The 22,554-nt window shown below is 41.6% G+C and overlaps 1 protein-coding gene across 1 annotated transcript in view; it reads left to right on the top strand.

The window, feature by feature from the left end:
- Nucleotides 1-5,579: 5,579 nt before the first annotated feature.
- The window catches only part of DSTYK (dual serine/threonine and tyrosine protein kinase), a 55,963-nt gene continuing 38,988 nt past the window's right edge, over nt 5,580-22,554 (top strand). The window contains exon 1 of the mRNA XM_074977712.1: nt 5,580-5,973. Coding sequence (XP_074833813.1) covers nt 5,700-5,973 — 274 coding nt within the window. The 5' untranslated portion in view covers nt 5,580-5,699. The remainder of the gene's footprint in view (nt 5,974-22,554) is intronic.

Below are 22,554 nucleotides of genomic sequence, written 5' to 3'. Positions count from 1 at the left end.
ATAAAGAGCCTGACGTATGGTATTTGTCACTGGTTTGTGGAGCTGCAGTGGGATTCTTGCTTTGCACAGCCATGGAGATAAGGTTGTTAATTTATGCTGTTTTAGAAAGGGATCGCTGCATTCTGACAAATGCTAGGAGTTTGCTGAGGGGTCTTGAGGCTTCACCACCTCAGGTGCCAAGAATGTGCCTGGAATAGAGAGTGTGACAGAAATGCTAACAGCTATATATCATGATGATATGCAGATAGATAATCTGCTGTCTTTATTTCTCTCAACCACAATGCAGTGCATGTATTTGATTTCAAAAGAAAAGCCAGTAACTACATGCAAGGTATTTCCAACCATTCTTTCCTGAGGGAAACCCCACCTCACCCAAGTTAGTTTTTTCAGCCATTCTGTCTTCTGTCTGAAGTATGCTCTTACTACAGCACCAATGCAGACCAGCAAATTTATCTTTTCTTTCAACCATAAGCCTTTTCAGCAGGCACATCAAAGAAGGCCATGTACTTTACTGAGACACAGCCTTCAAATAGTCTGCTTATGGCCCTTGCCAGCTATTCAGCTATGATTTTATCGAGCAACAAATGATATACCAAAAGGAAACCACATTCTCACATGTAAAAATTGAATGTCAGGCTATGGATAATTTGTGTATAAATCACTAATTTCAGCTCAATAGAGGCCATAAGAGCCAAAAGGTATAGAAAGAGATCAAGAACATGAGGAGCAGGCATAAAAGAGGGGCCTTTCTTTCTTTCTTTGTGGGAAATGGGCCATCTGGTTTTCAAGTACATAAGTGTAAATTTGGAGTAATATGTCTGAAATCTGTGGGGTTATTCTAGACACACACCTTGGCTGCCTCTACACTAGCAAGTTTTTTTTAGAAAAGCCAGGCCTTTGTCAAAAAAAAAAACAACAATGGAGTGTCTACACACAAAATGCTCTCTTTTGATCTGAAATCAAAAGAACGCAGCCCTTTTTCTGGCAGCCCTCTTCCTTTCCCAGATGAGGAAGAGCATCTTTTGCCAAAAGATTATTTCTAAAAAAAAAGTGTGTGTAGATGCTCTGTGGGCCCTTCTTTCAAAAGAGCAGTCTTCATGGCACTGGATTTTGTGATCCCTGGCCCGTTCTTTTGAAAGAGCAAGGGCTGTGTGGATGCCCTCTATCAGAAGAGCAGATGAATCTTTCAATCTGCTTTTTTGTGTGTGGATGTGACCTTTTGAAGGAAGATTTTTGGAAGATCTGTTCCAGAAGAACTTCTTTTGAAGGATTGCTGTAGTGTAGATGCAGCCCATGTAAGTGAGTACAGAATCTGGCCCTCAATACTGAGAACAGCCGTGGTGGACAACATCACCAAGGCAAATACACAGTGGTGTTTTTGAAGATGCTGTTATATGTTGTCCTTAGGACAATGACATACTTTTTCACAGGGCACATGGCCATGGGCATGGAAAAGCCTTGGTACATTTTTTTTAACAACAAGAAAGGATCTTTCAGGAGTCCAATGAAAACAGAATTCCAGTCCAAAAAGTAGCATGCAATTTATTTGCCTGTCACTGAAAACAACAGAGGTCAGAAAGATGGGGGGAGTGGTTGTTTTGTTTTGTTTTGTTTTTTTTGTGGGAGGAAGTAGAATTGATTTCCACTCGAGACCCTATTCCCCAGCCCTTCTGAGGCCCAGGCACTGGGCTATCATTTGGAAAGGAGAAGGAGATTAGCACAAAGTGCTGCTAACTCTTATTCCTGACTCCCATCTGCAACTGCTGTCTTCAGTGCTGCCAAGTCTCAGAATTTTACGGTGTGTCACAAGAAGTATGAGAGACTCTCAAATTTTGTAAAAAAGTGCATTTCTGGCTCTTGGGTTGCAAAGAAAAGGTTGAGACTGAGACCCAAGTACATCCCAAAGTTGAGAAATAGGAATACAAATAATAAAAACCCCAAGGTATTTTTTTCAGTCTTGTGGTTTATAAGACAATTTAATTACTCTGAATCATGAATCATGATTCTGAATCATGTTTCTGAGCATGTTAAAGTTTCCAAAAATGCATCACGCTCCAAAAGGGTTTTGAGACATCTCTTTTCAGACACAGCATCATCAACACAGCTGTTTGAATTCTCCATTTTCATTAATACACAGCTGCAAATCTAACTCTTTATTCACTTAATGACAGACAGCTAGCCGTGTTAGTTTGTATTCTATAAAAATTAAAAAGCAGTCATGCAGCACTTTAAAGACTAACAAAATAATTTATTAGGTGATGAGCTTTCATGGGACAGATCTGAAGAAGTGGGTGTGTCCCACGAAAGCTCATCACCTAATAAATTATTTTGTTAGTCTTTAAAATGCTATATGACTGCTTTTTTTCTTTATTCGCTTGTGAAACATCCAGGAACTGATCTCAGCTGTAGTAAACAAGTTAGTTAATGGTAAGTAATCTCCGAAGAGTTTGGATGGGCAATTTTTAGCCTATGAATTGCCTGCCAAGGCTTCACTGCAGCTATTCATTCTTGGTGATCTTTGTAATTGATTGTCCAAGTCGCATGGTACTGTTCGTCTGCTTGACAGAATGAACTTTTTAAACTGGAGAATGATGAAAAATGAAGACAGTTTCCTGTAGTCATTTGTGCTAACATCCATGAAATATCTGGAAACTGTAAACATTTTCAGTTTTTCCAATACTTATCAGAGATAAAAAACAGTTTGTCCATTAATATACTGATATATGGCTAAGATGGTGCTAAGCATACAGCAAAAGAAGAAGCTAACAGAGCCAGTGCCCCAAAGGAAGCTGGCTTTACAACGAATTCTTGAACTACAACATTCAGTGTGATTGGGTAAAATATTAAAAAGGAGAATCCTAAATGCAACAGCAGAAAGCGCAACTGGGAAAAGAATTACATATGTATTACCAATATGTCAAGATGAAAATGAAATATTTGTAAAAGAAACAATTATTCTGTACAAGATAGGGAAGCTGTGGAAATTGCTTTACATCTTTCTAGATCTGTGACATAAATAACTCTAGATGGCTCTTGTAATACATAATTATAATTCTAAAAAATAATTTAAAAAAGGGCCTTAGGATTAAACCATCTTCATCGTTCTTTATGCTATTCTTTATTTTCTCTTTTTTCCGATCTTTAAATTCTGGTGAATTTGGTGTTTTGAAAGCAAGTAAATGAATGACAGTTCTGGCTAAAAGCCAGGCAGAAAAACAGAAGCTACTGTGAAACCTTCCCTTTTCAGGCCTGTGCTAATATAAACTCAGAGATGAACTTCAAGACCTGGGGCTGTCGAAGTGAGGCAATCTGAATGAAGGAGAATTAAAAACAAAAACGATGAGTGAGTTCTTAGGTGATTCATTTTATCATCCATACTTGATGTCCAATTAATATTTCTTTCCTATAATTGGTCCAAAAGCAGTGCCAAAAAATAGTTTTATCAGAACGGCAGGCATTTGAGAGGGTGTGGCAAAATATTACTAGCAGGTCATGAAGTATCCAGCTTTCAGATCATGTCATTCTGATTATTACCTTCTGACAATTGATTCAGTGGGTCAATTCACATATTGCATCCCACAGATCTCTCTGGTTCCAAATCAGCAAAACATTTATGCATGTTATTAAGACTATCCCTGTTCAGCAAAGTTGCTAAGCACATGCTTAGTTGAAGACAATGGAACCTAAGCATGTGCTCTAAGTTATACAACTACTTTGTGCCTCAGCTTTCTCAAGAACAGAACAGGGATAAAATAATTTACCTGTTTTACAGAAACTGGTGTGGGATTTAGGCCCTGATTGTGCAAAAACAAATTACGGGTAGAGCCCTATACTGCCAGTGTCCATGGAGTTCTGTGCAGCGACAAGGTCTGCTCACTGAGAATTAGCTGGGATTTAATGAAATAGCATTTTTAAAGTAGTTTTATGAAAGTGGCTAGAGGAGGGCAAAATGTTATTCAACTTTTTAGGTGGCAACATAAAGGAACAATAACAAAAGCCCTAACAATAACCAACCCTTGCACAACCCCAACCCTGTGCACATAATTTGCCCTCTGGGAAGAAGATGAGAGAAACAATAAACCACGTGCAACGAATGTTAGTCATGTCACCTAACGCCCTACTTGAAGAAGTGCTCAGATGCTATGGTGATAAGCACACACTAAAAACCCCTACAGAGCAGAACAGAAAAGCATTTATTCTCATCCTTATATTCAAGGCCCTTTGAGTTCTGCTTGTGTACTAAAACTCCTGGCACCATTTTTGTAATGAAGCAGCGCCTCATCTTTTCCCTGGTGTCCTTGTCAAGACTTCCCATCCTCTTCCCACACCATTGAGCTGCAGCAGATGATAGGAATTGCCAGACTGGCTCTGCCTGGTAGCCTGTCTAACCCAGTATCCCATCTTTGACATTGTGCAATACCAACTACTTCTGAGGATGAAGCCCTGTGCAGGAAGTCCCCAATTCACGAACAGTTTGTGTTCCGAAACTTCATTTGCCAGTCGTTTGTTTGGAACTTGGAATGTATTTTCCCATAGAAACTATGGTATAAATGGTAGTTATGTTCCTAAGCTAGCCAATAACAGCCTATTTAATGCATAATATAGCTGAAATATCGTACATTTGTTGTGAAAATTAGTAGAAATAATTGTTTTTTATTCATGAATGGTGGTGCTTGAGGGAAGGTAGGTTTAATTACAGAAGGATGAGGAGGTAGGTGGATATTCCGAAGGAGATTTCTGAGTATCCCCCAGCTGTTGCCCCTCTGCCTTACGGGCTCTGTGCTGGCTCCTGTGCTCAGCCCCATCACCTGGCTCTCCTCCCCACCCCCCCGCCACACTTCAAAGTGACATTGACTGCGTGACTGCCTCCTGCTCCTCCGGAGTCCTCTGGCCAGCACTTGCTCTGGTCGCCATCACCTGTGTCTCTTGCTTGTTCCTCTGAGAGGCTACCCGTGAACTTTTGTTTGCATGTACAGCTGTTTGTAAGTGGGATGTTTGTGACTCCATGAGTGCCTGTACTAAACAGCTATAGGGTAAGCTGCCTGCAGGGAAGCATTATTCTATCACCCTGCCCCAATAATTAGAGGTTATAAAAGTCCCCGCAGAAAGAAGATCTCCCCTGCCCCCCGCCACAGGGGTCTCTCCCAATAGAAAGGGGATATGACTCCAATAAAGGGTCTTTCTCCATCAAAACAGGGGATCTTCCCCTTCTGCACATAGGAGGATTTGCCCTCCATAGGGGTCTCTCCCACACAAAGGGGCCGGCCTGGACCACGAAGAACACCACTCCCTTAGAGGCTAGGAAGTTCTGCAGCAGACCCTGCTGAACAGGACTACACCTCCCATAGTGCACCTCGGCAGCTGCCGCCGCCGCAAAAGCGTCCCCCCCCGGGACTGCAATTCCCACAGTGCCCCGCGGCCGAAGGGCAGACACCTTCGAGAGAGAACTACCATGCCCATGGTGCATTGCGGTTCCTGGGTCCTCCCCCCCGCCACCTCCCCCATCCCTCCGCGGCGCCCGGATAAAGGTTCCGCTCCGAGCGCAGTGCGGTTCGGTACGGCGTTGCCAGTGAAGAAGGCGGCCGGGGCTCGGCCGCGGGGCGCTATTCCCTCCCGGAGGAGGAGGCCGAGGCTGCACTCTGGCAGCGGCGGAGTCCCCGCCGGGGTGGGAAGGGGGGAACGGAACGGACGTGTGGGACATGGACGGCGGAGGAGCCCCCGCGACTAGGGGCCACGGCAGCGGCGGCGGAGTGATCCGCGAGCTGTGTCGCGGCTTCAGCCACTACAACCGGCACCTGGCGCGGCTACAGCAGAACCTACGGGAGACCAAGAAGTTCTTCCGCGACATCAAATACTCCCAAGGGCAGCCCTTCCCCGTCGTGGCCGCCCCCCCGGGGCCTGGGGAGCCGCCGGCCGCCCCCACGGGGTCCGTCTCCGGGGATAGCGCCTCTATCGGCAGCATGCTGCACGCCGGTAAGCGGCGAGAAGGGACCCGCCCCTGCGGGGGGAAAGTGGGCGAAGCGACCCCCGGCAAGGCCAACGGGGGAGCCCATGCATGGGGGTGGGGCCGCGGGGTGGCAAGGGAGGGGGCTGAAAGGGGGGGCTGGTGCGGGAGTGGTGGGGGGGACCGCCCTGGTGGGGAGCAGGAGCCATAGGGAGAGGTGCACAGAAAGGACCAAAAGGAGCATGTTGAAGCCGGGGGAGAGGGGGGCGCACCTGGCAGGTGTGAGAAGCTGCGTGGGATAAGGGGGTTTATTTTGGAAAGGTGACACGTGGAGGCAGAGTAAACAGGTGAGGCTTTGGGGCAGAGATTAGGGGTGCCGAGTGGTGACAATTGCGACGTTACTGCAAAATCAAATGGTTTCCATACAATGCAGCCTGCGCCGGTAAGCCTCTTAGAAGTAACCGTGTTTTCCTTTTTATTTTTCCCCCCCTCCCCTGCGATGTTGTTTTACTTATGTAAACGGCCATGATGCAACGATCTTTATGATCAATAGAAATTCATATTCCAGGGAATATGTTTATGATATGGGTCTATTGCAATTAATGGCTTTATGTACCTTTCTGTGCACTCAGATTTTATTCCTGAACTGTACCTGAAGTTTTTCTTCAATAACTTTTTTTTGCTCAATAGGCCTGAAGCACAAAACATAACATGCTGATATAAAAATCAGTGTTACTGTGAGACTAAATCTGTCACGTTCAAAATAAAAATATAACCGGTCAAACTGAAAGGGCATCTTCTTACCTAGTTCTTACTGATGATGGCTTTTTGTTTATATTCTGTCTGGTGGCTTTTGTTTTGGTTTCCCTGGAAATAGGAAACAAACTAATTAGTTTCACTTCTGTTTTTAGCTGAATTCCATATGTTTTGTATAGTGGCACAATATAGAAAACATTTGGTTTGCAAACATTCCAGGAGAAATGTCTAAATACATATAAAACTGCCTTGATTGATATTTTTGACTTTGATAAAGTAAAATTTTTCCTGTTGTGTAGTTTAACTCTTTAAAAGAAACCTCTCCCTCTCTAGGGCATAAACTGTACATGACTTCACCCATTTAAGCTGCTCGAAAAACAGTGTAAAATCCTAAATAACCAGTGTTATTCCTGTGTGAGCCTTTGCATGATGACATAGTTTTGAATGTGATTTCACTTGGCCTTTAGACCTCAAGGCTGCAAAGAATGCCTGAGCAGACTGCTAAGTGGATAGTGTACTATGGCCATGTATGTAGCATAAATGATTCGTACAGAACAGCAGTTTGTTCACTTGCTGTGTAACATCCTGCAGTTGTAGATGCAAGACCCTTAAACTATGACAAGACACGAGTGACCATCTATTGTGTGCATGCATTGTATCCTGCATGTTATCTCACCATCTGAGCTGTCAGCTGTGTTGAATGGAACTACTTGCTTCCATAAAGCTTTTTTTCCCTTTGTACTGACATGTTTCCAAGATAGCTGTGAAAGTTCATATAAATGTGTGTAAATTGACATTTTGGGGCTGCTTTTTCCAGTTACAATATTTTTAAAAGAAAAGTTATTTTAGTGCCCACTTTCATGTTTTGTAGAACTTAATTGTAACTGGAAGATATTCAAAAGTGCCTTAGGAATCAAGGAGAAGAGATCTTACTATTTTTTTCCAAGACAGTTTTTTATTTTTTATCTTTTAATTTGAGTAATAAAGGGCTTTGATATTAAAGAGAACAAATTAACCTAACCCCATGACTTTTTGTTGGGATTTAAACATTGCCTTGCTGAGTTTGCTTTCTGATTCCCATGCACTGTACAGAATGCTACAGCATTTAAGATGCAAGCAGTACTAAAGTCTTTACCGCTACCCAGGGTTGAGAGAGACTTTCTGAAATGCTACACTTCTAAGTTCATAAGGTGATAATATCCAAAGGTATATTTTAAAATAATAAAAATAAAATCACAAACCTTTTCCTAGCTTTTCAATAACACTATTATGGCAGATAATGCAGCAAAATAACGTTCTAAAAATACCCAGCCACAAATAGGCCCCTAGGAAGCAAGTTATCTCCAAGTTAGGTTGCTTTCACCTTGTTCAGTAACAAAATCAAATGTATGTGTTTAAACTGAATTACAGTAATTCTCCTTTTATGGAAAAGTGAAGTTAAAATAATGGTTAGCTAGTTGTAGGAGGTGAGCCCTCTCCTGTTGTATTTGAAAGTCTTTTTAAAACTGTAAACCATCTGGCAATTAGGAGGATGACCCTAAAAGCTGTCTGTAATAAACAAAATTATTGATGACCGATTAAAAGACTGTCTCCTCCTATGTGCTTGGAACACTAAAACAACAAATTTATTTGCTAGCAATACAAGCAAAATTAATTCCTGAGGATGGAAGCTTGGGAGATTATGCTAGTTCTGGTCAAAGGGAGAACACTTTTGTTTGTAGCATCACTGTTTGTGTGTGTCAGGTTTAATAACAAAACATTGTCTTGGATACAAGCATATCAAGAAGTTTTTATATTCTCTCCTTGTCACAAAACCAAAGTATCTAAAGAGAGGCTTCTTGTGAAAGCTTCCTCATAGTTCTGCAGTGCAAATTCAAACAAATTACTAGCCTACTTTGGTGTGAAAGCTGCTTCTTGTACAAAATTCTGGCTGTTTCTCTTTCTGATTTCATTAGCCATCATTCTTCATATTGAATCTTTACATAATGGAATCTCCCTAGGGTTCTGACCTGGGGTTTATAGAAGATAGCAGGCTCTCGTCTTACATGGCAAAATAAAACACACAAGACAGCTGTGTAAGAGTTGTTTAGCATTGTCACAACTGTAATTGAAAATTGGTCCCCTTTTGGCAGTGGTGATGGACAAACTGTTTGCTCTATCTGATTAAAAACAGCTCAATTAATGTATTTCTAATTTAACATGCACCTTACAAAGCAGAATCCAGCATGGACTGCACGTTGGACTCTGTGTAGTGATTAACAAACTATGCAATACGCATGGAGCTAAAAAAGGGGGATGGAGGGGTTGAAAAGGGTTAAAAGTTGTTTCCAAAGTGAAACTCTGCTTTAATCTGGAATTGTGAATTCTAGCATTGACGGTATTTGCAAAGATAGAAAGATAAAACTGGTGGGTGCTATGTGGTATAGAGTATCTGATTGAATGGTGGATTCATCCGAATTGCTATTGCTGTCAAATAAGTAATGGTATGCTCTTGAACATAGCATGGTTGTCATATGTGGTAGGACTGCCACAATAGCTACCCTGATTTTATTTTGTATCTCAGCAGTAACTGAATGAAATAAATAGTGAAGGACACAGCATACCTTGTAAAGAGTATGGGTTAGGTACTTGGCTGCATACCTTGTTTGTTTAAATAAGGTAATAAGGGATGTGTGTGTAAATAAGTACTAAAAACCCCTTTTGCTGTTTGAGGAATGGTTTCCCTTATTCTAGCCATAGCATTGTAACAAATTCTTCTGAGAGCAAGGGGAAAGTTTGAGGTGGGATTGGTGTGGAAAGGAAAGCAAATTCTAGGACACTGTTCTGGAAAACAGGCTTGGAAACTTCCATGCAGCTTGATAGCTCTTTTTCCTTTCCATTCCTTGAGGTGATTCTGTTGTGAATGCTGTTGTGGCGACCAGGTTCAAGGTGTGGTGTAGACATGGCCCAGTTACATATACCATGAAGATAGTGGCCATGTTACCAGTATAGTCCTGGCTGTTTTGTTAAGAGTCTGCATTAGCATGTTGATTAGCAAAATACATATCTAGGCTTTTTTAGTAAGGCATCTGCAATATCATTTTGAGGGGATGAGGGCATGTCACAGCTCTTCATTCTCTGTAACCATATTATAAATTATGTAGCAGACCACAGGGGTACACTTGTACCACTTCGGGGCAGAAATGCCCCTTGCTGGAATTCTACCTCCTCAGTGTGCCTGAGTTCAAAATGTGTTACTCTTTAGATAGCATAGGAGACGGGGGTCCCGGAATGTGGGAGTGAAGGAACCATAGCCTCACCTTTTTTTTTTTATAAAGTGGCCATAAGGGTGAGCAATGGATGGGGAGTGGGTACTGGAGCCTGGGGATGGGTGGAAGGGGCACACTTTGGGAGCTGGTGGGCCCTGCCCCTTCTAAGAAGCTTAGAATAGGAGGAAACTTACACCAATAGATACTGTGTCTAGCTTCTAAACCCATTTTTTTCCAGTGCCGGTATAGTTATCAGTTTCCTATGCCTTACTGCCTCCATTAAAATGTAGGTTGGCTTACTGACTTCTGTGCTTTCTCCTCCAGTTCCCTCAAAACCAAATTCGTGAGTGACCTTAGAATTTGTTTTTTGCTGTACAGCCATTTCCTTGGTAAATAGATGGTGAAACCTTCAGAACAGGGATCATCCTGACCTCTGCCTAGCAGATCAGCTACTGGCTTTAGTTAGGGTTTCTGAGTGCTGTTTTAAACTGAATATCAATAAAATACTTTTTAGGCAGGTGGTGGGTGGGTGGGTTTGCGGGAAACTGCTGCTTCAGGCATGGCAAATGAGCAAGACCAACGAGAAGGAAGATCTTTTCCCAATGCATATTGTAATCTAGTTTTACTCCAGAGCTGTAGATTTATAGATGCTCATGGCATGCTTAGGTGTCCTGTGAGTGCAGAATCTCTCCATTGCATTGGCACTCTCCCTTCCAGGACTGTCTCTTTTTAGATCCTGGACTGGCAGAAGAGGTTTTGTTGTTGGAGGAAGTGAAGTCTATTTTGGTGGACTGTGTTCACGTTCATCAGCTAGTTTCTCTAATGCTAGGGTTGGGTACCTTTAGAGGTGTGCTGGGTGCTGCAGGAATTGGAAGGATTATGGCTTCCAACGTTTACTGTAGCTATCTGAGCTTTTTGAAGATCGGGGCCACTGGCTGATACTGAAATCTACATAGTACCTCATCAGTAAGTTCTGTTTTATACCTTAATTGCTGATGTGTCTTGGCCTCCTTATGTTGGCTGTTGGACTGATACTATTACACTTTTAACCTCTGTCTTGGATGCACAGAATATACAGTAGGCGATTTTAAAATTGCTTGATTTTTACAAAATGTATTCCCTATGCTGACAGTTTTCATTAGCATTCTGAAATGAGATGAGTTAGAGTGAGTGCAGGGAAGTGGATAATGGTGGCAGTGAAGGTGAAATTCACCTCTGTTTATGCCTTCCTGATTTCTAAGAAAATGTCAAAGAAGCCAGTCTGAGGACAGTGCAAGTATAGTGTGTGTAGAAATGCTGATTATTTTATTTTCAAGGGGATGGGTTCATACATGTTATCCTGTGAAGAAATGCCTTAAGCAAACTAGACTTGTTTTGCCAAACACTTGTGTTTCTGAATTATAAAATCCTTTTTGATGGGACGCTTTTGTTCCTACATTGATCAATCCTCTTCCCCCCTGCCACTTTATTGACTTGATCAATCCTCCCATTTCACTCATCTCGTCTTTCTTCAGAAAGCTAAATAGAACCCACATTCTTGGAAGGTACGTCATGGGTATTTATTTGAAGATTGTCATGTAACATCAGCTGATACAGTGTAAATCAAACAGCCCCCCACCCCTCTGTGTAAAATCAGTATAGCTTCTTTTTACTAGAAATTCATCTCACTTTCCATACCGTTCAGAATTTGGTTTCCTAGTAAGTAGGTTTAAAAACTATCTGATATACAAGTGACTTATAAGAATAATTGGGGTCTCAGGTTCCCTTATCAGCCTGAATCCTTCATAGGCAGACCAAATGCACTGTATCCTCTGAGTGTAATGTAAACCATCACTTTCCATTCTTTGACCCAAGAGTCTTTCAGTCTCTTATATAGCACAACTAATTTTGTCTGATGTGGTTTATATTTCAGTTTGGTAGAATTTATTATAATTTTGCCTGATAATATATTGATTTTTAATCTTTTTATTTTTATCAACTTTTCAGTTGTTTAAACTCCATAATTTTATTCTCTTATTTTCTTGTAATCTAGTTTCTCTGGAGTTGCTTAGGTGGTCCACGTGAGGACATTTTTCTGTTCCTGTGGCACACTGACTGCACATTTTCACATTTATGGGAAGCTAAGGCAGTATGGATGTCAGACGTACACATAGATTTAAAGGGCTAAAGCTTTGTAACTATTAAAACACAAATTGTCAATGTCATTTGTCAAAACTTATAAAGTACATATCCTTAATTTTAGGTTCTCAAGCAACTTTTTTCATACTTGCTGATCTGTAAATTTTATCAAGTATCAGAGGGGTAGCCGTGTTAGTCTGGATCTGTAGCAGCAACGAAGGGTCCTGTGGCACCTTATAGACTAACAGAAAAGTTTAGAGCATGAGCTTTTGTGAGTTAACTCACTTCTTCAGATGCTGGTCATCACGAAAGCTCATGCTCTAAACTTTTCTGTTAGTCTATAAGGTGCCACAGGACCCTTCGTTGCTGCTGTAAATTTTAGTTATTGATAGATGAATTTTTATGCATGTGTGTGGTGAAATCAATGTCTGCTAACGTTTACTGATAAATCTAATCTAATCCAGGCATAATTGTATTTATAGAATGGCAGTCTTGAGTGAGTTTAGCGTTTAGAGGTTGGTTTGACTGAGTTAAACCATTTCAATCCAGTGTAGTCACAGCACAGAAAGCACCCTCATAGGTAAAGCCTCTGGGTAATTAAGACTGGTATTACTTACGTTATCAATGGCCTTTTGGTTCTTGTAAGTTCCAAGTTTGTATTGAGCATGCATAGCACATCCTCATCCAGCGTATGATAGTTGATTTAATTTATGGGCTTGAACCCTTAAAATGGCTGTAAGAAATTAACTGCTTGAATGGTTTCTGGTCACTGATTGATGTTCTGTTTAGGAAGAAGGATGAATCACAGTGGATCAGAACATGGCCAGTGCTACATCTTTTGTTTGGCTGCTGTATTCTAACCCTATTAATGTCTTTGATTTGGCAGGGTGTATGCGTGCACAGTGAGTGCATACATATGCTTGTAATAGCTTTCTGCACTAGTCAGTCTGGAAGAATCCTTCAGAATTGAACATGTCTTCACAAGGCCCTTCTGTATCAAGGGGTGCCATAGCTGCAGTGGGGACTGTGTGCATAGTCTTTACGTTCAATGTGCTCATGTTTGGCATTGGTAGAAAGCTTGCATTCCAGTCGAAAGTGCAGTAGTCTGTAACTATGCTAAGAAGTGAATCACTTCTTAGCACTTTCAAACTCCCCTGTCATGCAAGCTGCTAGCCATATTGGGTTGAAATTTTCAATAGCAATTAGTCACTGTCAGCTAGTCTCTTGCAGTATGAATTCTGGAAGGGACGTAACACAATTTGTCTGTTTTTGGCATTCAGGAAGCAGCTTCAAGTTTTTCAGTATTGGGAAATGATCCACTTCTTCTGTCTGTTTTGTACTGATAGCTGTCACTGTAAGTCAGCTGTGTAAGATCAGTACCAATAGCTAAATCCATAATGGCAATCACAAAGTTTTGAGCACTCTTCTAGTTTCAGGGTCACACTTCTGGGGTAGCGTGACTCTTTGGGGAGAGTAAGGGAAGTGTCATAGGTGGGGTGTGTGCATACTGCAAGCATCACTTATGGTGGAAAGATTTTTTTAATAAAAGTAAGACTTCTTGAGCTTTATTTACTGTTGTACACTTGAAAATCTGAACTCTGGACAGGTAACATGATGCATTTTTTTTTAAGATGCTTACTACCTAATTAACAAATTGTACTGCTCCTAATCTGAATGATGATTAAATTTAGCAAGCCACAATAACAACCCACATAGTTAAAAGTTAACAGAGTTGGTTTAGTAGTCTTGGGAAATACTTGCCAGTATCAGAGAATTTATTGTTTTCTCAGGGTTTGAGACACTGAACGTAATAGATGTGGGTTTAAGCAACAGGCTGTTTTTATGGCAAACCTGTTACAAAACCACTCAACTCACTTGTGCTACTAACTGGCAATGTGGTCTATGGTGGTGTTTAAAGATTCTCCTGAAGACCTTGTATATGCAGTTTTTGTTTGGGAAAACATTGAGTTAAATCCTGTGTAAGCATACAGAAGCTTAAAGGAGCTGGGGGCAAGTACATTTGAATTTGTTGTCCAGGAACAGTAGTGCAATATTGAAGCTACTTAACACTTAAAGGACTCCATTTTGCTCAGAGTGCATATGTGTAGCTACTGTTGGTGTTAAGGGGACTTTTGTGCTATGTGGTGATGGTCCCAATGGTGCTTATAAAAAGGACTTGTGTGTGTTTAAATAAATAGATAGAAAATCTACTATACAGTCAGGGAGCCAAAGTATGTTCCTAAAAGCATGGCCTGTGAAATATGTAGTCTAAGACCATTATGATTCAAGGTGATGTATGGGAAAACTGCCTTAGGCTACCTTATCAAAACTTCTGTTGTGTTCAAAACCAACATTTTAACTACAGGTTGAACCTCTCTAGTCCAGCGCCCGCTCATCTGGCAACATCCAAAATCCAGCATTATTTTAATGAGCTGGATGACCACTTACCATGGGTGTGGCCAAGTTTCCTGTGGCCCCATAAAGTTTGTTTATAGCCACTAGTTATAGCTTTCAGTGTTCTGTGCTGTTTAGTAAGAGCCCAGTAAGCAGTGGAAGTGTTGGTAATGTGCTAGACAATATTGACCTCCAGTGGTCTGGCAAATTCTCTTGTTTGGCACCAGTCGGGTCCTGTAGGTGCTGTATTAGAGAGGTTCAACCTGTAATCTTAGTTCGTATAACCAGTTGTCATCCAAGAAAGTTCGAAAAGGTGGTGTGGGGAGGGGGAAATGCTGTCAGTAAGCAAGGCTGTTCTATTGATGGAAATGAACTTGATGCTCATATATTTTGCATGTGGTCTTCATGGTGATATTGCATTGCTAGGGTAACCATATTTCCCATAGGGAAAATGGGACAACTGTCTGTGGTTGGTCTGAGTTATTCCTTGCTTTCCCACCCCCTCCCAAAGTGTGTACTGAGCTGTTCACCCAAGTTTGTGTTCCCTGCATCAGACTTGCTATGCCACTTGCCATAGCTCTACTTCCTTACCTGCACTTGGCTGTCCTCTTTGTTTGTTCCCCTCAAATTCCTATGCACCCCATTTTTTGACAAAAGTGGGCTTTTGTTCTGTTTGCTCTTGCCAAACAGGACAGTTGCCCACTTGTGACAAAAATGTCATGATGGCCAGCACTGGGCCTTACAGAAGGGGCTCTCTTGGCCAAAGCAGAACATACGGTCACTCTGTGCACTGCTGAACAGCTCTGGTGTTTCTTATCTGATTCGGTTGAAGCATGAACAATAAAAGCTCTTGAACACCAGCACTACATCACTTCTTGGTGTGCTCTTGAAGTTTTGGAGTGTGCTTACTGGCACCTACATGCCAGTGTACTTAATCTTTTGTAAGGGAAAAGATTATGAAATCTGAGTCTTGTGCGAAGTGTCTCTCTGGAATGAAACTTAATCCTTGAATTTTACACTCCATTACTTGGTGTCCGTAATACTGCACAACTTTTATAGATAAAACATACAGGAATCGTCTCATGTGCCACTGAAGCACAGACCCCGGGGGGATACAACAGCTGTTTAAACCCTATTGCTCTGTAGTGTCTTAGGGTAGGAAGCAGAAGCAGAAGATTTTGGTATCCAATAGAGATTCAAAAGGGGATTGGAAGTAGTAGGTAAGCAAACTACTATGGAAGCTAGAGCTAGGCCAGGATACCTGGGAAATGCTCCCACTCTTGCCCAAAGTGTGGTTCTGTAGATTCCTCAGTAGTGAAAAATCTCCAGATTAAGTCCATGGAGCTGTGTGGAGCTGCACAGTAACTGCTTGGCATAGAGTACCAGTTCCTTTTTGACAGGGTGTTCTGTGATGCCATAGACTACATTTCTGCAACCTTCTGTCCTTTCCTTTTTTTTTACCAGTCAGGTACTGACAAGCTGATTATAAGAACTTGCAAGATAAGATACAGGTGTGATTTATGATCTGCTACTGTGGGCTATAGGGAAAAACACAGCTAATTTGACAGTTAGTATTACATCCAGAACGACCTAAACTATAAAACAGGCGATTAAGTATCACTCGTTATCCATAAATATGGCATCTTATTGTCTTCAAAGAATTGTATTTTGGAATCTGCTCTAGCTTGTTCTCCACAATGTTTCTGTGAGCAGCAATTATACAGTGTTCCTGTTGTAAAGTAGGGTATTGAGGCAAGAGAAGCCTTGAGAAGGCTTTTTATTTTTGCACATGAATATGTAATTAAGACAAACAGCTCTTGCTCTGTGATCTTTTGTGTGGACGAACTGGATATCCTAGCTCGGCGTTTCTCTTAACGTCCTTGGCAGGCTGATGATTGTTGCAAAGATTTTAACCATGGATACCAGGCACTTTTAAATTTCCTGCTTCTGAGGTGTCTTTGCATCACTATGGGAATTTAACAAGCTTCCTCACTTTCCTCCCCTCCCTGCCCCCTGCCTCTTCCCATAATATTGGGTCACTTCTTCTATGGCTGCTTCCCTCTACCATTATAGGTCACTCTCTAAATGTATACTAGATGTATGCAAATAAGATTCTTTGCTGGGTGCCAGAGCAAAATTTTAATTTCAGGGCTGTGTATTTTTCTGAGCTGGATAAATTACAATTCAATAAGGAGTAGGAGAACATCTGCCTGCTCATGTGGAAAACTACTTAGACTCTAACAAGGCTTTTGCAATACTGATGTAAACACGTACAATCAACAGAAGATAGATTTTTTTTTTTTTTTTTTTTTTTTTAAGTTAGACGCTTATCTAGAATAACACATGCCTGTGAAGATAACCAGATGAGTTCATGTATGGCATTGGCATTTCACTTGTTCAGTAACATCTTTTTGTAAACAAAAAAGCAGTCCAATAGCACTTTAAAGACTAACAATTTATTAGGTGATGAGCTTTCATGGGACAGACACACTTCTCTTGTAGCTTGTCAACATCCCACATTTGGCTGTCATCACATAAATGAGTTTATTTTGATTGTCAGAATTTCATATTTGAACTCATGCTATCTGCTTATGACATGAATCTGTATTTGGGGAATTGGTTAACTAAAAAATGACTTATGGAAGCTTTTTTTCTGTTGTGATGTTGGGACTAGGTTACAGAAATAAAATCATACCAAAGCACAGGTGTCCAAACTCGAGACTTGAATTGAACATTTAACCTTGAATTTTAGCTGCTCTGTTATCTGGAAGAATGTAAACTATGTGAGCTGACCAAAAAGGAAAAAATATATGGCATTTGCGTTTACATGTGGTGGTCTATGGTATAGCAGTAAATTACTAGCAAGGTATGACTTAAACAATGCCTTTTTTTTTTTTTTTTTTTTTTTAGCACGTCCTTCAAGCTCTTAATGTAGATATAAGGTTTTTGTCCTGAACATGAATTATGTCCATTTTATTTGTGGATAGTAAGGTGGTCTGTGCTTATCTCTCCTGTACTAAATGATCAGAGGGAAATGAGTGTGCTATCTTTGCATTAGAGTGTCACTGGGCTATTGAGCTAGTTCTAGCACAGCAAATAACCTCACCTGCATTCAGTCTTGCAATAACTATTTGTAATTACAAATACTTCATGGGATTAAGAGTACAAGTTTGCAAGTGGTACCCTTGAGCAGCAGGCTAGGAATCTGCCCTCTCGAGTTTTATTTCTGCTGTTGAGGATTAGCCCAAAATATTCTAGACTAGCCGCTTGTATGACAGTGATACTTGACAGGAGACGGGTTCTGTGGGTTAATGGGTTGTATGGTATTCTGTGCTTGCTTTTTTTTTTTTGTTGTAGACCCTTTCAAAAATGAAGTATAGGAGTTAAGTCCGAGGTGCAAATCAAAAACACTATGTGAAGAGTTACTTGAAAAAGTTGTTTTATGCATTCTGCTACTTCTGTCTCATTTAGAAGGCTTTCTTGATGTTGGAGGGTTAAATTTGGTTAAGTGTAGAGATATACAGTGGTAGCTGGAGTTCTCTCTTTCCCTGTCTCTTAATCTAGACATGTAGTGGCGAAGTTACACACCTCTTTCTAGTGGGAAATGCAAATGCCAGTGTTCCCTAATGCTTGCAAAATGTGGATGGTTTATAGTCCTCAGCCTGTGTGACTAGTGCAGACTGGTTTGTTTTTGTTTTAAACCAGCTTTGGCAACAGAAGCCTGGGAGAAACTTGACCAAACTATGTAGGGACTTTTCTCCAATTTCCCAGTTGGTAGAGATTTTATTCAATATAGTGTCTTCCTACAGGGTGTGTTTCAGACAACAGAGCACAGCCTGCTGTAAAATTGCACAGGAAATAAATGAAGGTATAGAAAGGGAGAAATACCTGGTGGTTTTGTAGGAATGTGTTTCAGGACTGTTGTCCTCCTCTGGGAGTCTTTTTGGTGTGGGCTCTGTTCTGTGCTCACACTGGCTTTACACTTAAAAAATAAAAAAACTGAGGAATATGCACCTAGGCCTATGACTCGGCTGGTGGCTGCTGAAGTTTTGTGGTTGCAATAGAATCTCTGCTTCCATGTAGAAACAAAGCATGCTGTTAGTCCTCATGGATGTGAGAGAAGCTTGAAGTAAGAGTTTTCAGCCCTTTTGTTTATGTAGTAGCATATGAGAAAGTTGGTCTATTAGGGATGTTAAAGTGTAATTGGTTAACCTCATCCTTGATGGATGAGTTTTACCAGTTACAGTGAACTGGTAGAGGCTGAAGCAGTCCTGCCTGCTGTGAGAAGGGAGTTGCTCCAGCCTCCCCAGGGCCTCTGTGGGCAGGGGTGCTCTAGCTGGGCCAGAGTAGGTCAGTCCATGGGAGCCCTGTGGGAGAGGAGTGGCTGGGAATAGGGGAGGGGCTGCTGGGGGGATGTCTGTGGACAAAAACTGCTCTGACCCAGCTGGAGAGCCCTCATCTGCAGTGCACCGGGGCTAGTCTGTACTGAGATGGCTCCATTTGGGCCAGAACACTGTGGACAGGGTCTGCTCTGGCCACTCTGGAGTGTCCAACCTGCAGCAGTGCCACGGGCAGGGCTGCTCAACCTGGCTTGAGCAGCCCTTGTCCGTGGCACTCTGCGAGCGGTGGCACTCCAGCCCGGCCAGAGCAGCCCCTATCTGTGGCAGATGGTTTCACCAGCCCCCCCATCCACACCTGTTTAACTGGCTAACCAATTAAACAGGATTTAATATTCCTATGATCAATAACTTTTACATTAACACATGCAGTTGTCCGAGATATTTGAGGTCACTTACAAACCAAAGTGTAATGGCTTTTTTGTTATTGAGCAGTATGTAGATTTTTATGTCTTGGACGTGGCTGCAGCCTGTCCGGTGGCTTAGATTGTCCCAGAAGTCTAGTCACCTGGAAAGACACTGCCCCCCTTCAGCTGTTTTAAATTTGGAGCCCGGAAAGTGAAGCTCTTATGGATCCGTTAGATGCTGGTATCGTATCAGTGAAAGCCAGTTGGTGGGATGAATTTCTGAACAGATCATTTAATGTGCTGTCCATTATCTTTTTGGAGCGTTCCTACACACGATTCCTTCCAACTTTTTGACACCCGTGGACAGAATTATATGCATCAAGGCATGTGCAGCTGTGTACCCCTAGTAGAAAAACATTCTGTGGGAAGTCTGGGTGGCATCAGAGTCTGGCATCTGGGTGGCATCTGAGTCTCTCCTGCATGGCTGCCCAAGCACTCCGCTTACAAGGAACCCTGGTTCTACGTGGTTCAGTAATACAATCACGGGGCCAGCCATTCTATATGTAGACAAAGGATGATGGTAGCCAGGTTAAGGTTCTTGATTAGACCTTAATGCTTGAAACTGTTTTTGTAATATACATTTGACTTTTTATGCTACCATTGCGCTTCATTAGTAAGCTGCTATTGTGAGCCAAGAAATGTGCATTTTCAGTGGAAAGATAAAAATTGCAAGGCCATTTGGGAATTTAATTGTGGAAGCGCTCAAATCAGGATGGCTGGCGCTCAAACAACCTGAGCGTTCATAATAAATATGCTCAGGTTTCTAGAAACGGGGGGTCAAGTTACTTTGCAATTGGATGATATCCATCTGTTGCTCACTTTAAAAAAAAGAATGAGCTTTCTAGTTTCCTTTTAAGGGCACAAAATGAATGTATGGATACATTAACAATCAGAAAACCTTTGTGGTTCTTTAGTCATAAGGCACTGCTTGAGCTTTGTAGGGTTTCTTATTTGCCACTCCTTCCCCAAATTCACTTTTGTCTCCTAAATCTATTTATCGTGTTTGATGCCTGAATTTGATTCAACACTACTAATTAGGATATAGTTCCTCCTTCTCTGTCAGCAAGTCTTGTGCTTGCCATTAATTTCCATTTTATATTATGAAGGATTGAGATCCAATTTACAAATGTCAGTAGTTTTTTGTCCTGTTTTGATGTATTTATGGGACGGGGGTGGAGTAGAAGAAACTATTCTGCAGTCATAATTGTCTTGGCTTTGTGCCAGGATCTGAGACTTAAACCCTATAATTACAGTCTAGGCCAGGGGTCTGCAAGTTGCAGGTCTTTAAAGACGACTTTATGGCTCCTCCTGATGCTAGAATTGCAAAGGAAAAACCCTCCTGATTATTTTTGCTAAATGTTGAACATCCTGCACTACATGTGTAGCACAGTGCAAATCATTGTGTGTGCCCTGCCCTAAAAATAGGGCTACAAAAAAGTATGATTTGACGTTATTTATTAAGGACTATCTCTTATTCACATGCATTGCAGCTCTTGAATTATTGAGGGGTTTTTACTGAATGAAAACATGTCTCTCCTTGCTGTTTTGGTTGCTGACCATGGTGTCTAGGCTGTATGCGATGCACAAGTGACCTTAGTAAAGGGGCCATGTTAATCTCATTGAGAAACATCCAATGCCTTTTCACTTTTGCCCTGACTTTTTTTTACACTATGAAATAGAATATCCCTGTGAAGCATTTTTCTATCCCTTTTAACTGCAGAATCAAGTTAAATTTGCCTGTTTTGATAACTTGTTGCGTGGATTCCCCCCCTCCCCCCTGCCTGGTCTCCTGGATCTTGGCTCTTGCTTCTGATCACCTGTCTAGCACTCACTTTTTCCCAGTTTTGTGTGTACTGTTGCAAGAATTTTCACATTGCAGACCCTGCTACCTACAATCAGATTTGTGTCTCAATCTCTTCTAATCTCATCTGAAATATGAGGCCAGATTCTAGGCTAGGGTAAATCACTGTAACACTTTCGAACACAATGGAACTATTCTGCCTTCCCCACAGCTGACGGTCTGGCCCCTTAAGTCTTCTCAGTTTCTTATGCCATCCAGAATTTCTCTGCAGATGGATTTAATGCAACCCAGTGGTCCTTAAACTGCAGTTCATAGAGCACACACTTCCGTCATATACAATCTATTACTAACCAAGAATTAAAAAGGGCAAAAAAGTCCGATGCTGAGGGATAACTCCAGCTATGCTGAGTCTGGTTTTGGCCCTACTGTATTAGGGAGGGAGCAGACAAAATAAAGGTTAATGGATCAAATATTAGACTTCTGAAATTGGAAGGTGAGGGAGGATATGGCAGCAAAAAACACAATTGCTGTGAAGGAGATGCAGATAGTTAATTGCTAACTGGTAGTAATTTAGATGGTAGAGCAGTCTAGATTCAGGTTCAAGGTAAAGCCTATATAGTGTTAAAATTAACATTATTTGGTAAGTGATTAATTTTGTGTGATGTGGCACTGTTCTCACTTCACTCTTCTTACATGGGCCTCCTCCGCTCCCCACTGGAGGTTGAGTGAAGAAACAAGGATCAGTATCTGGCTACTGTACTCAACACTACAATATGGTCCTTTCTCCCACACCCCAGCTCAACTATTTTGTGAGGTGTTGTGGTTTTTGTTCAGCCTGATCTTTCCATATTACGCCCCCCCCCCCCCCCCCCGCTTCATATAGGGGCAGGAAAAGTCAGTCTGTGAAGTAAAGGTGGAGCTTATTTGTTTCGCACAATCTTTCCTGCAACTCACACTCTTCAATGGTAATGCAGTATTTAACTTTGGCAGCTAATAAACATGGTCTTACTTCTGCTGCATCCTTGCTTCTCCAGATGATGTAAAAGCGTTCAAGGATATTAAAGTTTTTGTAAAGTGTCAAATCTAGCCATGGCGTAGGTTTTACAATAGTATTGCTGTAACTCTGAAGTTACAGCCTGAATCTTTAGAAACTGTCAATGAGCTTAGCCCTGAAGGTGAGCAAGCCTGTCTTTGTAACCTTCTTGGATGTGTTAAACACTGTCAGGTTATTCTGGTGCATGTGGGGCTGGAGGGACTTCAACCAATTCGTGGCTTGTTGGACTTTGTTTTCCTGTTGCATCACTAGGTGCATTCTGTTGAAATGGGGCATCGCATCTTTGGAAGCATTTGCAAATGCTTAATGGTCTTGTTTTGAAGCCCCAAGATAAAGCACCATTTTAGTATACTACAGTAGGGTTCACTACTAGAAGTAAGTATGTGCTCCTTTATCATTTCAAACTTCCTGGTTTCCTCCTCTCTGATCATAACA

The sequence above is a fragment of the Carettochelys insculpta genome, chromosome 26, assembly GCF_033958435.1.
Source record: "Carettochelys insculpta isolate YL-2023 chromosome 26, ASM3395843v1, whole genome shotgun sequence".
Taxonomy (NCBI): Eukaryota; Metazoa; Chordata; order Testudines; family Carettochelyidae; genus Carettochelys; species Carettochelys insculpta.
The sequence above is the reverse complement of the archived record's forward strand: the minus strand, read 5'-3'. Positions and strand labels throughout refer to the sequence as shown.